Here is an 18,522-nt window from a genome sequence, read left to right on the forward strand (position 1 = left end):
TAACCTTTAGGAAGACATATCACATGAATGTATGGTAAAATAGCAACAAAATTTTGAAATGAAAGCTGAAATTTAGCCATGGTTCAAGGCTGGAAGTTGCCTCCAAAATAGGTTACATGCATGTGGATTTCTAACCAGAAACTCAACTTTCTTTCATGATTCAAGCATAAATCGTACAATATATCAATATGTGATTATAAGGCATGAATCTTATAGAAAATCTCAATAAAAGTGGAAGCTACAAGCTGGAAATCACAGCTTCACCCTACGGTTTAGGCAACAAAATTCCAACAAGTCTCTCTTCACTTTTTCTCACCAAAACAGCACCCCTCTTGCTCGCTTTTAACCATAAATCACACAATAATAGACTTGTAACATGAGATGAGGTATTAATCATGCATTCCACCAAAACTCAACAAAGAAAATTTGTATCTAAGAGCAGAAAATTCAAGCTTCCTCCACAGTTCAAAGTTGGAAAATTTTCCAGCAAGAAGATAGTTTGTTAAACGAACTTTTTTCCAACAAAACTCTTTATTTTTCACTCAAACCCAACACGCATGTGAAGATTAATGTTATGAAGTATATTGACCAGCAATGTAAAATTCTACAGCCAAAAGTTCATGGAGAAAACTGGAAAACTTCTCTCTCCCTCACTCGACCAATCAAACAAATTTCCAGAGGTTTAGCCAAGTTATCAACTTTCCACTAGTTTCATAAGTAAACATACTATATATATCATGCAAAGCAAGAAATAAGACAGATATCATACATTCCTAGTAAAATCTTCTCTTCTCCAAAATTTCGAATGAAATGCTATGGAACAAGACAGTCCATCACATGTTTAAGAACTAAAATTTTCAGCAAGATCTACCACCTATTACTACCTATTCTCATCTTCAAATCAAGCATGCAACCAAATCTCTCTAAAGTATATGGAAAGGTTGAAGTTTCTAGTCATTTTACCTTATTTTTCTGCTACAAATTAAGCTGGAAGTTGGCTCACCTTCCTAATTTCTCCTCAACTGGAAATGGAGGCAAGACAAGGTTTCTCTTAGCTCGAAATGGAGACAAGACACTTTAGTTTCTTTCCACTGAAGTGGAGCAAGACAAGAGAAATTCTCATAGGTCTCTCTCTAGTTCCTCTCTCGACTGAAATGGAGCAAGACGAGAATAATTCTAGCCAAAAGTGTTGTAGGTCATGCAAGATAATCCACACTTGGCACTCCCTTTTCACCACTTGTCAAGCATGCATAAGTCATGAACTAATCTAACAATTACCCCACACTTTTATGTTATTATACTATACCTGTACTAATTTCTTATTCTAGTTAGTGTTAAATCCTATAAGGGTTGATCCCACACTAATTTAGGGTACATTCTAGTTGTTTAATCATAAGAAACAAGTAAACATATAAATTAAATAATTACAAGCAAATCGTAACACTTTCAATTCTAGTTAAAAACATAAATTGCATAATTAATTTTGGATTCTCACAAACTCTAAATGAATTATTTCAACATTTTCTTTTCTATCTTATAAATCTAAATTCATAATAAAATACCATCAAAAGTATCATATCATAGTAATAAAATTATTATTATATTTATTTATCTAATAGTAGATATAGACAAATTTGGCACCTTTTCCTTATAATTATACTAAATAATCTTATAATTGTATAGGGAAATAAATTGAAACTCATTGTACAAGGGCATTTTTGGGTAGTCATTTAAAAAATTGACCAAGTCAATATTATTTTAAGGTTTTGTTACTAAATCTATCAAATTAAGGGAGGTAAATGTAATTTTTCAAATCATAGAGGAGCTTAGTAAAATTGTCACAAACCTCAGGAGAGGTTTCTAAAATTATCCCTAATTTTTTTTATACTAACAGGTTTAGATCATTGCCACATAACATGAATTCAAATTTGAAATTCAAATCATATATATGTGACATACATCCAATACTGCTAGTTAGTGTACAAAAAGTTAATCCTTATTATAATTCAAAGTTTTAGACATTTAAGTTCTTGGAAAATTTATAAACTTTAGTTAGCAAGCAGAGTATTATGAGTTTTAAAAATTTACCTTCCACATAGTATTTTGGGTACGTTGGGTGAGAGAAGAATCAATTCCACTCAAAAAAATTAATTCCAAGTTAGATTAAAAGGCCCATATATTTTGAATAAGCGGTGTAAACTATTCTATCAACTCTTAAACTATTGTAATTCAACCAAGAAACGGAATTGACCAAATTCCAATATAACAAGTATTAATGTAGTCGGTTTCTAATTTCATACATGTTTGATTATATGAATTAATAAGTTGTTATTTGGAGTGTGAAAGATTGGAAATTGTTAAAGTAGATTATGCAAAAGAATAAATAAATTGTTGAATCCTAGTAAGGTTGAGACGATGATGGCATTTGTTCCATTCGGCAACAAAATTTAATTGTACAGACTAAATGAATATTTAGTTATTATGTGACAGGTGCTGAGCCTGTGCAATAATAAAATAAATCCTAACTACCACTAAAAGTAGTCAATAATCAATCTTAGGTACTGGAGCAGGGACTCTAGGTATGCAATGGGTTACTTGATTCATCCTGTTCCCGAAGAGTTTACTTAATCCGATATACCAGAATTAATTAGTTGACAATATTGACTAACTAGTAGACAGTGGCAAGTAGGGTCGTCTCCTCAAGGACTGGGGATATTTGTTTCTTTGAGGTTCCAATTGATAAAAAGGGGGTTTATCGGAATAAAGCTAAAAATAATTAAGCAATTCAACTAAAACGAATAATTAACTAGCAAGAATATAGACAAGAATTAAATCAAGAATAGATAAAATTCTAGCCAAGGATACAACTACTCAGACACAGTCCATTCATCCGATCATTGATGTGATGACCCCACCTCCCCCTAAGGCATACCAAAGGGTTTGGCGGACCGCCTGCCCAACTCTCGCCAGGACTCATTCACTCGTATCACGTGCATACATCCATGGACCATAAATAATATCACAATTCAGGCTTATAATTTACATTGATGTAAATTCACGATACAAAGCCTTAGTATACCCAAACTGGTTCAAAATGTATACAATCCAGATACAAAACATTCTATTCGAGTAGCGCGAGTACAAGTCAAAAGTCAAAAGTTAAAACAACTAGACTACGCTAGTCTTTACACGTCTCACGCCTCGCTCGTATCCCTGTAAGGAAAACAAAACTAACGGGGTGAGCCAAAGTTCAGTGAAGTTCCAAATATCAAATTGGCCATCAAACAAAATAATAACAGTGTGATAATGAAATAGCGAGCAAACAAGTCCAATCAAGGAGATAATACTTCAAGTAGTCAAGAAATATATGGATCATGTTCACATGTAAGGATACAGTGGCTCATGTCTCGGCTCCATCCTAGCTTGATCGATTGGTAGTTGACACTCCGTCAACTTTCAAGTAATAACTAGTCCAGAAAGAAAACCCCATTTCACACCAGTCTCTGTCCACCACTCAAACCCCTTTTCCGGGCCCGTATGCCATATAAAACACGGGTGGTAATACTCGAGTATACCGTTTTGCCAAGGAGATACACTCCACTTGACATTACTAGTTACCCAGGGTTCATTATCTAGTCAACCAGACCCTTGCCGGCTCGATTCGATTAACTAGCCACAGGGTTTCTGGAATTCCAGGCAAGATATAACTCATGTACATGCATAGCGAATCAAGTGTAATCAATAAACAAGAACAAGTCATATTAGGACAAGTGCGGTAAAGTACACCCTTGCCCTATCATTCATTCATCATGTAATCATGTGGGTCAAGTAGGAAACACATGTATTAAGTGCAATCGGATATTTGGAAGCACTCACCAAAAGTAGTGCCTCTAGTGTTCACGTCCGGGGGGGTACTCCGAGTTTGGAGTCCAAATCTGCGATAAAACTTGATTTAAGAACTTTGAAAATCGACTAAGGTTCGAAACTTAAACGTTTCGTTCAATAAGAATCAAGAAATTGAAATTCACTTGGTGAATAGTCGCGAAACAGTTGCTCGCTTTTCAAACTAAAAAATTTGGTAACATGTTTGCTTGGAAATAACTTTTAAGTCGAAAGTGCAAGGAAAACGGATTTATAGTGGTTAGTACCGCTTTTCCTAAGGGTACAAGTTCGGCTAGGTTCTAATGTATAACCCTCGATAACAAGGTATCAAATGTCCTAGATAGTTCAAGTGGTATGCATATATCAACTTTACCTAAGTTGCAAGTGTATTTCTCTAGCCCTTGAGCGAAAATTTGGGCAGCATGCCCTTTGTATTTTCCTATTTCCAGCCATTTATGGCTTCATTATTTCCTCAAATAACCCAAAGTTACATACAACACAAATTCATTTCAATATCTGTTCCATAGGCTCAAGACAATACAAGGATAAAAATTTAAACTAATAACAAGTGCGGAAATGAACTTAACAAAAGACAGATTTGATGGGTTTTTGCGGAAGGAACACATCTGAGGCTATGCTTATCGGATTGAAGTACAACTTATACCGTTTTGAAGCTAAGACGAAGGCATACAACTTTCATGAAGATCACTTAGTCAAATTTCCAGTGTAACCCAGTGAAATTCCCAATTTACAGAACCGAATTCCAACTAATCGGCTAATTGACTATACTACATTGAAATGGTCATATCTTAGGCTACCAAAGTCCGTTTAAGGTGTTCTTGGTGGTGTTGAAAAGATAAGATAGAGTACTAAAACTTTCATGTTTTGGAAAATGGCTAAATCAGCACGGATCATAGTGAATAAACACGGTTAATTGGATAAATCTGTCTAAAATGGTTCATTGGAAACATCCTAAGTCAGCGAGGGTATTTTGTCTTTTCACAGGCTACATTGCTCCGATTGAGCTGAAATTTTGTAGGAAACTATAAAATATTATTCTATACAACTTTAATGTTTTGTACCAAGCCTAATTCAGCCTCTAACATGGAGCACTAAAACCAGACAGAATTGAAGTCATATTTGCCAGAAATCTAGAATTTTTTGGTTTCAATGATAACTTTCTTCATTTGCTACCAAAACCCCCTATATAATATTGGATACAATATATATTAACCATACATCAAGTATAGGCAGCAATCCATCAAACCCTAATTCATGTAACTAAAAGGAAAAACACCCAAAACATGATAACAACCATCATTCACCACAAATTTGAGATGCTAAGCTAATTTAAACAAGATCAAGAGTAAGGAATGGGGAAATCATCATCCTTACCTTGCTTAAGTGGTTACCAAGAGCAACCCTAGCTTCCCCTTCAAAATTTCACCAACCTCTCACTAAATAAACACTCAAAGATAGCTTTAATCGGTTTAGTTTTCTTTCTTTCTCACTTGGTGGCTAGATTCAAGAAGAAATGGGGCAACTTTCCCTTGGTGTTTTTTCCAATCTCTCTCTCGGCCAAGCAGCAGAAAAAATGAAGAAGAAAGATGGCTCCAAGTGATAAGAAGGTAAGATAAGTATCTTGGTCAATGGCCCTTAGGTGGCCAACAAGTGGCTTCACCACCACCACTCATTTTTTTGTTTCTTTTCCTTGCATTTTTAGCCTTAAATTTCGGTCAAAGCTAGCTGGAAATAAGGAGATATTTTGCTCAAATATTAATGAGCTCATGTGGTAAGAAAGTGGTGGTCAAGTGGTGCGTTCAATCGGTAGTGCGCGGTACCCGTCGGTTCGCGCCGTTTTTCCTTAAATCACACGTACTAGGGTTTTTTACTTCCTATTCACTAACTTTTTATCATTGCTTCTAATCACATATTATTTCTCACCTAAAAGTCACTCTTAAGCACCAAATTTGATCCTCTCACCGTACCGGATAATTACACTACGGATACACGTGAAAACCCTAACTTGCTCCAACTTGAAAACAAAAAGTGAAACCCTACTTTCTAGGTTCATTTGCACTTATTGTGGAATGAATGGGTAGTAGGGCTATAATAAATGAATAATTTCCAAATAAAAGGGTATTTTTTAGAAAAATATAAGGAATTTGCAAGTCCTCACAATTGATACAAGGGAGGTTCACTTAATTTATTAATAGGTTAGTTATAGTCGCCGAGGGGCTCTGACAACCAATTTTTCCTTAATTTATTGATAGTCAAGGTACGACCATTGATTACCCCTAACCAGAAAATACTCTTAGGTATGACCGTAGGAATTAATTTCCCAATTGCATAAAGAACTAGAGAAACCTAACCCCAACCAATAACACGCTACGAGGATTATTTAAATCAGATTGCACGTTTCCCTAGTGTGTAGAAACGCTAGTTACTACTGATATTAATTAATTAAACAATTACGGATTTAATTGACTAATTTGGTAGGAGATTAATAAGTCGCATTGAACATCGAGCCCTTAACATTCAATTAACAAAATAATCCTATGGAAATTCAAGTAGACAACGTGCAAATATTAACAAATTAAGGAACGCGTGAAAACTAATTAGATCTCACAGATATTCAGGACTGCGTCATCACGTTGATCCTTGACTAGGTGAAAAGTCTAGCCACGCCTTATGAGAAAATTCCCATGCAATTTAATTGATTCGTAAGGTATCACGTTTTTCACTAAATAATCAAGAAGTAAAGGATGTTTCTCCAGTTGGGACATTTATAGAACAAGAGTCACGCATAAAAAGCCAAAAAGAAAGAAAACTAAACTATCTCTTAAACAATGACTAATGCTTCCTACGTGGTCCCTGTTGAATTGAGAGAAAGGGTACAAAAAGGCAAGGCCTTCTAAATTTTATTTTTTTTATCAGCAACGATACATTTGTATAACCTACTCTATCCTAATCAAGGGGGGAAGGGGAGTATAAGGAGGCTGTGGTAGGGGGTTAGGAGGCTGAAGGATATTGGATATTGAACTGATATGGGCCATCAGGGTATATGTCGTAGCTCAAATTGAGAGATTCCAATTGACTCAGACGCTCAATTGCTACATGATATTTATAGCCCTCGTCGAGATCAAGGGAGCTTCTTAGCTTGCGGATATTTGGAAACTTTCCCAACAGCTTGTTGATGTTTTCTTGAGGATTGAGGTATATACCGGACAAGAAATCCATTTCATACAACTGCAAATATTGTCAAGATTGTTGTCGGGGAATCTAAAGTAATAACTGTTACCCAACTCATCCTCTAGCTGTAAATGCCTTAGTTTGTTCAAGTTCCATATAGCATATGGCAGTGAGCTGGGCTTGTCCCAGAAATTCTTCGCCAGATTAAAGTTTCTAAATTTGAGAGTTTGCATATTGTTCCTGGGACAGCCCTGCCATCTCCAAGAATTACCAAGTACCGCAAGTGAGCAAGCTATGCTAATTCTCTAGGAAAAGTGCTGCCTAGAGGAATTTGGCGCAAATCTAACACTCTCACAAGTTTGATGATATGAAAAATGGGCCGTAAATCGAAACTTCTTTCACGATCCACACCATGACTGAAGAATAAGAGACAGCGTATGGTTGGAGAAAATAATCTTAACTTGTCAAAGTGCTCAAGCTTAGAATTGATGCACAAGCGGCGTAGGTAGCATGGCATATTGAAATCAGATAGTTCATCATGCCTCCATACCAGCTGCAAAATCTTTTCTTCTTTGGCTTGTCACACAAAACTCATACAACAAATCGTGAATGCGACAAGCTTTGACCATCAATGGATCCTGGTTTGGACACTATGACTAAGTTTCTGCTAATAAGTTGCATCAGGTAATCATTTGCCACATCCTCTGATCTCTTGTGCTAAGTTTTTTGAACAAATCCTTCAGTGATCTAGAGAGAAATCAACCTCTTGGTTTTGTGTTCATGGTCTTCTGGAAAGGTCCAAAATAAAGAAAACATGCCTTCAAATTATCTGATAAATGTTTGTAACTTAGCTCTAATGTAGCGATACATTGTTCTATACTAGAGACATTTCTTAAACTCAAACCTTCCACAACTTCTTTCCAATCACGTCGGTCCATGCTTGAGAGAATTCCAGCAAGAATGACAACTGTAAGAGGTAGCCCTTGACAGATTTCCACAACTTGCTGTTGAAGTTCACACAATTTTGGAGTTAAATCTTTTCCAGGGTATAACTTAGCTTTTAGCAAATCCCAACTCTGATCAGGAGTGAGTTGCCGAAGAGAATGTGTTTCGTGATGGAGTTTATCTTGCGGAGCAACATCATGGAGCCTACTTGTCAAGATAACTCTACTTCCATTTCCATTATCAAGGAATGAGGCTTCCAATCTGTTCCATGCTTCAATATCCCATACATCATCCAAAACAATGAGATATCTTTTCCTTAGCAAACTTCGTTTGACTTGATGAGCCAGATCTTCTTCACTCATCTCTCAAAATAGTCAGGAAGCTTGGAGTGAATACAAGTCAAAATTTGAAGTAACAGATTTTTCATGTCATATACTCGAGAAATTGTACACCAAGCACACTCATGAAAATAGGACTTCACTGAAGGATCATTGTAAACTTTTCTAGCTAAAGTTGTCTTACCTAGTCCCGGCATACCTACAATGGAAACAATTTGCACTTGGTCTGATCCTCTTGTGAGTCGATTGATTATTGCTGCAGCTTCAAACTCAAAGCCCACCACCACTTCATTGATTAATGGCTTTCTCCCGTGTTGGCATGTGATTGAATCTCTTGCTTGTTTCCTTAACTTTGCCATGAATTTTTTTGATATCACAAATCTGCAAGGACTCAGCTTTTATGATCTTAATTTCTTCTACAATGGAATGAAACGACATTGAAGAAGAATCTAGATCATCTCCAACCATTAAGGAGTCAATAAGAAACTCTACCCTGTATGCCACCTCTGCCACACGATCCCAAATTGCTTGGAGCTCCTCATCTTCATTGCGCAACTCCACAATTTCCCCCAGAAAAGAGTGTAAACAAACAAGTTCTTCTTGGAATGTTTGAATTGGATGATTCGTGAAAGCAATCGAGCCGGCCTTAGTATTTGCCAAATCCTTCATTTTTTCTAGAAGAGAATCAATAAAGCCCAAGTTGTTGGTCCTAGGAAAGGTGAATGATGCTGATTCTGGATATCTCTGTGCAACTATTGTCTCCATAAGGTTAATCTTTTTTCGCAGACCACAAGAAACAAGATCTATATTCTTGGATAATATACTGTCTTTGATTGCTTTCAGAGAGAGAAATAGAATAACAAGTCCTGCATCATAGATCATGAGTACAATTGGATCTCTTACTTTCTCATCAAACCACTTTGGCTTTCTCCTTGAAAATGATCGATTCTCAAGGATTTAGCCACTAGTAAACCATTTGCAGTTGATTTTTAAAGAAATAATAAGAAACGTACCAGACTTTAGTGTCTCCCCAAGATTACATGCGAGAGAATCGACGAAATCTCTCAATATTTGCTTGTCTGTGTCTCCGAGTGATTGTCTTGATAACTTTGAAGCAATCAGGGCCTGGACATAAGTCTTGTGGACATGGGGCTCTACACGAATAATCTTCAGCAACAGTTCCAAAATGCTTGTGTTCATGTCGTCTTGCAATTCATCTACCTTCATAAACTTGCGCCTAGAAAAGACGCGTGCTGCGTCGATAGCCATGGCTTTAATGTGAGTCAATAAAGGTCCCAATTGTGCATCTTCAACGCCAGTTGTGTAACAAAACGGATGAAGTTTTTCCAGAACTTTAGCTGCTTTTCAAGGGCTTTGATGAGATCTGCTTCATACTGCTCTTCATCTAATTTCAATCTATGAAAGTACACTAGATTCTCTAGAAGAGAATCCGTGAATTCCATAGTGTCATCCTTTCTAACAAGCAAATCAGTACTAAACTGCTTTGATGAGCAATCCGAGAAAAAGACGTACCACTCGCAAATTTCCTGCCCAAAAGATATGATGTCTTTTTCGGCTATATCATTGACCAAACGGGCAACCTGAAAGTATCGATCTATACCATTACTACAACAAATGTCACGAATCTCCAATGCCCTCCAAGGAATGGTATTCTCAATCCGTACTACCAGAGCCTCTAGACTTACTTGATGATTATCAACCTCATTTTTTTTGTCGTCAGATGCTAAATGCACCTCATCTTTGCCCCACGCTCTCACACACAAAAGAATGTTCTCGGACATCTTAGCCAGTCTTCCACCATGGCCACGTTCCACCGACCTGAATACTCATCCTTCAGCAATTCCAAATCATCCAAGGCGTAAGAAATGCAAGTAATACTACTGGAGGCCATCTGATAAAAGGAAGATTAATAAGGAAACCAGAAGGGATCGATCTCAATCTAGAGATGAAACAATTCTCAAGAATGAAAGGCGATCGATGAGAAAGAAACTGCAAAACCTCACGAACTCACAATCAAGTGCTTTCCTTTTCTCTGTACATTAATACTCCCACATATCTACCATGGTGGACACTGAAGGAGGTGAAGCAGACATGGAGGACAATGAAAGCGTGCAGGCAATTGGTTTGATGGAGAGAGATCAGGAAAAAAGAACTAAGACTCTGGGGTTCAAAAGGAGAAAGGAGTGCCTGAAAGAAAAAATCCACATGGCTATGGATCCCTCTTGGTAGATGCTATAACTCCTCCATGTAATGATATCGAACCAGAGGGCAACTAACTCTAGTAGCTTAAGGTTGAAGCAGTGGAATAATAACAGAAGTAAAAGCTAACTTGAATGAATTGTGAATAAGATTGTATTAAGAAATAAGCTCAGATACAGAATTGGTGGTTACCGTGAAGAAGATGAACAGAAAAGCAAGAAAACTTGAGGAAAGGAAAGTAAAGAATGAGAGAGAAATCTCCCAAATCAATACATTGAATTCTGGATATTCTCTGCTACCAATACATACAAAATCTCCTATATAAAGCCAGTGACTAATAACTAACTTCCTACTGCTACAATCATGTTGTGACACGTGTCTTGCTGATGTAAGAAGTTGTTACACCGTTATAATCACGTTCTTGAGCTGCTTCCCCACTGAAAGCGTGATTTCACTTCCACGCCTCCATAGCTCCTCTTCACTTCATTCCACGCCTTCTTTTCTGGAACCATGCCTTCTCATTTCTTTAGCTTAAGTTGTGCTTCATGACACTCCACCGTAAGGATTGCTAGATGGTGGTGATGGGTCGAAGTTCCAGAGCATGATAGGGCCACTTTTGGGTCTAAGTGTTTGTAGCTGAGACAGTGCCAATTAAACTTCGGCTGGTGTGGTGGTGGTAAGCTGAGGAAGGTTGGTGGCGGTCTGGTGCGGTGGTGTTAAGCTGAGTAAGGTTAAGGCAGCTTCGCGTAATTAAGGGACGGTTGAGTTAGAAGATTAGGCCATACTTGCCAACTTCTAGACTTTTTATTTGCCATAATTACGTGGCACTTTTCACATTGCTCGGTCTATAGGTGCGTGTCGTTTGGATTGGACTATTTTTTAAAAACAAAATTTTCAAATATAATGTTACAATAATATACAAATAAAAATAATTCAAAAAACATCTCATCTATACAATATATCAAATATTTTAAAAAATATTTGTAATAAAAGTTTTTCATATACACTACTAGAGTAAAATATTTCAAAAATACCCCCAAAAATAGTTAATCCAAACGGAGCAAGCTAAGAAAAAGCTTTACGAAATGTCAAGATTTGTGGCATAGAAGAGTTTTGTGATGTCAATGTTGGCGACTAAAACATGAAGTGTCTCTTTGGTTCATTAATCTAATCCCGTGTCATCTCATTTCATATTTGATTGCATTTTATATATAGAATGACACATTCTATCTAATCAAATTAATCTCCTATTCATGGGATAAAATAATCTCACGTGGGAGGTGGTATTAGTCATTTTGAGATGATTAACACATAGGATAATAAAATTTTGGGTAAAGTACATAAAACCCCCCTGTGGTTAAGGAAATTGACACGAAACCTCCTCATTATTTAGAAACTCCCACTTAACCCCCTGTGCTTTGGCCTTGTTTGGATTTTACCTGCTAACCGGCTGGGGAGCCGGTAATAATATGAAATACCAAAAATACCCTCATATATAATATGTGAAAAGTTACATATGCAATGAGTCAATCTGGAGCGGATGAAAGAAACTGAGAGAGAAATTCTAAACCTATAACGAAGAAGAAGGTAACTGTATTGCTGAGCGGTGCGAGTTATGGTGAAGATCTGTCGGGCTTGAGATACATTTCATGTTCAGAGAGAGAAACCCTAAACCTAATTCCAAAAAGAATGTGTTTGTGTGCTGCGGATCGGGAAACCTACAGCCAAGAACATCGGTCGGTGCTTCAGTGCAGATGGATCGGCATTTATGTGTAGATCGGTCGAGACTCGCAATGCATTGAGCATATCTGAACCAGGTAAAATACATATATGAACCTTATGCATTAGACGAGTTGATTTGTTTGATGACAGGTGTTTTGGTACTAAATTGTTGGGGATATTTTGAAACTTGGTAAAGGAACCACCATGTTTGGCTTAGTTAGAATTGTCTCCGACAATGTTTGTGGGAATTTGTTTTTAAAATTTGGTAAATATTGCAAAATGTGAGTTTCGGCTTGGTCAGAAGCTTTTGCGACAGTCTTCTGACAATGTTTGTGGGAATTTTTTTGCTTTTTTTATAACAATATGCAAAATGTCAAGATTTGGCTTAGTCAGAAGCTTTTCTGACAATGTTTGGGTGCAGTTATTTAAAAAATTGCAATATACTGCAAAAAAATATGAGTTTTTGTGGAGTAATCGAATTTTCATTGGTCCATACTGGTCTTGATTATGTTTTTCATCCTTCTAGATAAGTGTGTTGTTGTTCATTGTTTATGTTTTTGAAACTGAGTGTATGAAATATTGCATGTCCTTTTTAATACATTTGAAAAGCAAATGAGTAAATGAATCTCTGTTTTTTGATACACTTGAAAACGAAATTAGTAAAATAATCTCGGTTACTTTGGGTTAGGTGCATAAAAATGAGAGATAATTCGTGGCAGACCGTAGACATACACTTGCATTATGGTGGATATTTCAAATGAAAACTGAGAATTAGATATACTAGCCAACATGTGAGGCTATTTTGTGATTTCGACCTTGATGAATTATCCATATTTCAGTTTCAAAAAATGTACCAAACCATTGAGCACGGCGTTACAAATATGAATTTCTAGTACTCTATTCCCTTTCATGACCTTGATGTTGGTGTGGTTAGCATCAATGATGATGTGGACATCAAATTATTGACAACATATTATGAGGGGCTTAAAGAAATGCACATATATGCTGAGAGGGGGTCTGATCCCATTGAAGTTGTATCCCCGGAAGGAAAATTACTATACAAGAGAGTGACTGGTGATGACATACTTGCACTTCCATATCATGATGCCTGGCAGGCTGGGATTAGTTCGTCCTCAACTGTTAAAGGCAAGGATGACATGGTCAAGGAAGTAATTGGGAGTGAGGACAATAATGACATTCCAGACATTAACAACAAAGCAAATGACGTCTGCGAAGAAAAGTCATCACAAATGGAGTCAAATCCAGCTGTTATGGGACCACATAAAGAGAAGATACATGATGCTGGTGACAAGTCCAAGAGAAAGAAGGCAAGAAATGATAAAAAAGTCAAGTCACAAAGAGTAAAGTTAAGCGCAAGGAAATCAGTCAAGCGGTTATTTAAAGACAAAAAAGAAGGTGATACATCCTCAGAGTTTCGGTAGTCTCATACAAGGAAATCAGCAGAAGAAACAACACAGACAGAGAGAGATCCAACATCAGAGCAGACTGATTGTTATGGAGAAAGACCAATTCATGAAGGCGGAGAAGAAGATGAAATCATACTGGATTACTCAAATTTTCCTGACTTGCTAAGAGAAGCAGTAGAACTGCCTGAAGATGATGATATATTTGCAGGTTTACATGGTCAAGGATCAACATAGGCGTCTATAAATATTGGATCTGCAAATTCGGTTGGTATTCCTTCTAAGCAGCAACAAGAAAATCAGCAAGCAAAAGCATCAAACAAAGTTGATTTATATGAACAGCACTAAAAACAACATGAAAATCAGCAACCAACTGAAAACCCAGAAGCTGATTTAGATGAACATCAACAACAGCAACAAAATCAGCAAGAACAAGATTGGAATGAGGCAGTAGATGATGATGAAAACCTGTTTGACTGAGGAATAGGTTCTGATGATGAAAGCACCCCTGTCTACAGCTACTTCAATGCGGATGAAGAGTTTAGAAAAGAGATCTTTGAACTAAAGGTTGGCCAGAAATTTAGCAGCTTTCATAAGTTTAGAGAGGTTTTAGTGGAATGGGGTATTAGGGAGGGATATGAGCACAAGTACACCAGAAATGAGAGGTCTCGAATCACAGCTAAATATACAAAGGGGTGTAGTTGGAGGATTCATGCAAGCAGAATCCAGAGATCAAAGACATTTATGATTAAGACTCTTAAGGGAGATCACCATTGTGGCAGGGATTACAGCAATCGACATGCCACCTCAACATATCTGAGTCATAAATTTCAAGCCAAAGTGAGAGATGACCCTGGGTGTAGTATTCCTGGCATGGTGAATGAGACAAGAAGATTGTTCATGCTAGACATTAGTCAAAAAAAAAGCTACCAGGACAAAGCAAAAAGCATTAGAGGCACTCAGGGGCAATGACATGGAGCAATACCACAGACTTTGGGATTATGTAGCTACTGTAAAAAATTCCAATCCTGGTAGTCATATTTCATTGCAAATTGATAGGCGAAATATTGAGGAAAGGGCTACATTTCAGAGGATATATTATGGTTTAGGTGCGTTGAAAAATGGTTTCCTACAAGGATGTAGACCTATCATAGGTCTAGATGGCTGCTTTCTCAAGAGTCCCTTTGGAGGTCAGCTACTTACAGCCTTGGGTAGGGATGCCAATGAAAATATGTTCCATATTTCCTTTGCTGTTGTTGAGGTTGAGAATTACGACAGTTGGAGTTGGTTTTTGCGGGAATTAATCAGCCAAATTGGAAGAGGAAACAAAGGAGTGGCTTACACTTTCATCTTAGATAGGCAAAAGGGTCTTGTCCGTGCAATTGAAGAATTATTTCCTGAATCAGAGCACAGATTCTGTTTGAAACATATGTTCAAGAACTTCAAACAAAGATTCAAGGATCAAGACCTTAGAGATCTGTTTTGGGAGGTAGCTGCAGCAGCAAGCATGCCGGAGCATGAAACTGCCCTTTCAAATCTTGAGAGGGCTGACCCACAAGAAGGTGACAAGCTAACAGCTGCGGGATGGTTCAAATGGTTGCCTCCAAAATTATGGTCTAGAGCTCATTTTAGTACAGCTTGTAGGAGTGGCACTTGCATTAACAACATGAGTGAGTCATGGAATAATTACATTCTAAAAGCTAGAGGGGAGCCAATAATAACAATGCTGGAGTGGATTCGGAGGAGATTAATGCAAAGGTTGGTAACCAAACGAGAGGGCATGCTGAAACATGGTGGAACTTTATGTCCAAACATTTATGAGAAGTTGGAGAAACTTAAGATAAAGGCAAGAAATTGTGTTGCGGTTTATAGAGGAAATGGAAATTTGGAAGTTGATGGCTATGGAAGGACAAATGTTGTCAATTTGGAGTTGAAAACTTGTACCTGTGGTCATTTTCAGCTTAGTGGCATTCCCTGCATGCATGCAGTTGCCTGCATTCAGAGCAGAAAGCTGAAATTCAAGGAATATGTTGATGCTTGTTACCATAGGGAAGCATATTTAAGGGCCTACAACTTCACAATTGGTCCCGTTCCTTCGAAGCAGTTCTAGGTAGATAGCAAGATGCAATATCTGAACCCACCATTGGTGAAAAAACAGCCTGGTAGGCTAAAAAAATAGAGAAAGAAGGGTCCAGAAGAGCCTACAAATCAGCAGAAAGCAAGTAGGAAAGGACTTGCAGTTTACTGTCGGAAATGTTTGAAAACTGGACATAACATACGTACTTGCAAATCAGCGATTGACCCTAAGTCTAAACTTTACAAAGTAATGTAACATTTTAAACTCTACTGTAATATGGTTTAGTGTGTTTTGTTGCTATTTATATACTAATTCATTTTGATTTGGACTGTAGGCACCTAAAGTTGGTCAAACAGCTTCAAATGCAACATCCGTAGCTTCTGCTGCTCAGCAAGCGTCTCAAGTACTGCTACTACACTTTCACAGGTACTAGAGAGTACTGGCCAAACATTTTTGGATGCTGGAATATACTTACATATATACTAACCATGACGAGGTACGTGTAGGAGCCAAATTAGCCTATAGGTGGTACCAACCAAGAAAGCCAGCAAAGCATATTCTCAAAGAGAAAGCAACCTGCTGCAACTTCAAGGATGTCAAGGTTGTGACATTGTGGCTCCAAGAGACCAAGAAAATGAAAAGCTGTTTTCCTGATTTTGTTGATTAACAATACTGCTTATGCCAAGTAGAATATGTCATTTTATTGGTTGAATGTACTAATGCCATTATGGTATGGATGGATGTTGCAGTATTTTTCATTGTACTCAGATTTTTGGTTATTTTTTGGTTGACTGTTGCTCTCGTGGATATTGTATTATGGTTTTTGTGTGAATGATTTCGTTGACTGTGGCTATCGTTTGGTTGATTGATGCCATTGTGGTATTGTACTCAGATAAATTGGCTATGTTTTGATTGACTGTTGCATTTGTGACTGTATAGCTATGCTGGTGAACCTTTTGACCATGTTATGGTAGGATACCATTATGGTATGGTTGTAGTAATGAGTTGATTTTTGTGTTTATGGATGGCACGTCTTCGCTTATTTATCATGTTTGGCTGTGGTAATATGGATGGCAATATCACTGGCCATATCTTTGCTGAAAATGACTAAATCTGACAAGTGTTTATGGAGATCAATATTGCTGGTTATATCTTTGCATCTGATGACTTAATATAACAACTTCATTGCATTTAATTGGGTATCTCAGGTTTTTCTGTATATGTCCCACACCAGAGCAGGCTTTTTCAATGTCTTGAACAAAAGCAGCTTCAGTTGCTCATTTATAATTCAAACATGAAAATCAACTCCAAATTGAAACAACTTCACTACAATTTCCCAACTCCATATTCTATTGCACGGCCAAACAGCCCAACATTATACTTTTTGCCCAAAATTCATCTCATACATATAACGACCAGTGACAAAAAAGATACAAGTACAGTCAGCATCATCATCATCTTCATCAGCCCCATCGTTGCTTCGACATTGTGAATCTTCGATTGTAATCCCATAATAATGTTATAGTTATTAGTTTCTATTCCTTGCCCAGAGATGATAAATCTTTCTGCGGTTGCAGGTCGAATTGATGAAACCCCTTCCACGTATGGACTTTGGTAGGATGATTCATTAGTGCCTCCCTCTCTACTAATTGGGTTGCACCATGCCCAAAATGAACAAGCACCAGTTTCACATACATAATACAACATACCTTTTTCAAATTCTACTACCTTAATCTTTGCTTTATTGTTGCAGAAACAACGCCGATTTTGGTACCTTAGGTCTCTCGATCCACCGCCAAAATTTTGGGAGTTTGACATTTTTGGGTTCTTCCTTGAAATGATAGCTGATTTAGCCCCTCTAAAGCTTTTCTTGATCCATCCAAAGTTGCGTTGAGCTCTTTACGTTTTTGGGTCTTCGTTTTGCATCTCTCTGTCGAAATTTTTCATTTGCAGATCTACAACTATGGTGGGTGCAAGCTTGGAAGAGACATGGAGGACAAAATTGGAATGAAATGAGTTTCTGCTAGACACAAGTTACCATTAAGTCGCGTAAATATCACTCGCTAGCTCCCTAGCCGGTTAGCAGGTAAAATCCAAACAAGTCCAAACCACAGGAGGGGTTAAATGGGAGTTTCTAAATAATGAGGAGGTTTCGTGTCAATTTCCTCAACCACAGAGGGGTTTTATGTACTTTACCCTAAAATTTTAGACTAATTTATGCTTATAAAAAATATAAATTTATAATCTTATAATTATATTCCCACTCGCACACGATAATATAATATGAATGGATTAATTTGACCCTATTAACTAATTTTGAATTTTTTTTGACTAATTTGTCCCTATTATCAATATAATAATATTTGGACTAATTTGCCCTTATGAATGATTCAAATTCATACTAACTATTATATAACCATACTCTCACATAATAATATTATGATAAATGGACTAATTAGCCCCTACTAATTATATTAAATTTTTTTGACTAATTTGCTCATATTCATTAATTTAAAAATTTTGACTAATTTACCCCTATTAATTAATTTAAATTTTTTGACTAATTTGCCATACTAACATCATAATAGAAGGACTATATTGCCCTTACCCTTACTAAACTTATTTTCTAAACCAAATTCTATATAAATACATAATTTTATCAATTGGACTTTGTGAATGAGAACTTCAATAAGTTCAAGCTTGGTCCAAAGAAAAATCTTCT

The 18,522-nt window shown here is 37.0% G+C and overlaps 2 protein-coding genes across 2 annotated transcripts; one reads left to right on the forward strand and one right to left on the reverse strand.

The window, feature by feature from the left end:
• Nucleotides 1–7,665: 7,665 nt before the first annotated feature.
• LOC113693244 (putative late blight resistance protein homolog R1A-3) lies at nucleotides 7,666–8,381 on the reverse strand. Its single transcript, XM_027211807.1, has 2 exons — nucleotides 7,893–8,381; nucleotides 7,666–7,791 (listed from the first exon to the last, which is right to left on the reverse strand). Exons 1-2 carry the CDS (start codon nucleotides 8,379–8,381, stop codon nucleotides 7,666–7,668), a joined length of 615 nt encoding a protein of 204 aa, XP_027067608.1.
• Nucleotides 8,382–14,696: 6,315 nt separating this feature from the next.
• On the forward strand, nucleotides 14,697–15,833 carry LOC113693245 (uncharacterized). Its single transcript, XM_027211808.1, has one exon. It carries the CDS (start codon nucleotides 14,697–14,699, stop codon nucleotides 15,831–15,833), a length of 1,137 nt encoding a protein of 378 aa, XP_027067609.1.
• The last annotated feature ends 2,689 nt before the right edge of the window (nucleotides 15,834–18,522 follow it).

This window comes from Coffea arabica, chromosome 6c, assembly GCF_036785885.1.
Source record: "Coffea arabica cultivar ET-39 chromosome 6c, Coffea Arabica ET-39 HiFi, whole genome shotgun sequence".
NCBI lineage: Eukaryota > Viridiplantae > Streptophyta > Magnoliopsida > Gentianales > Rubiaceae > Coffea > Coffea arabica.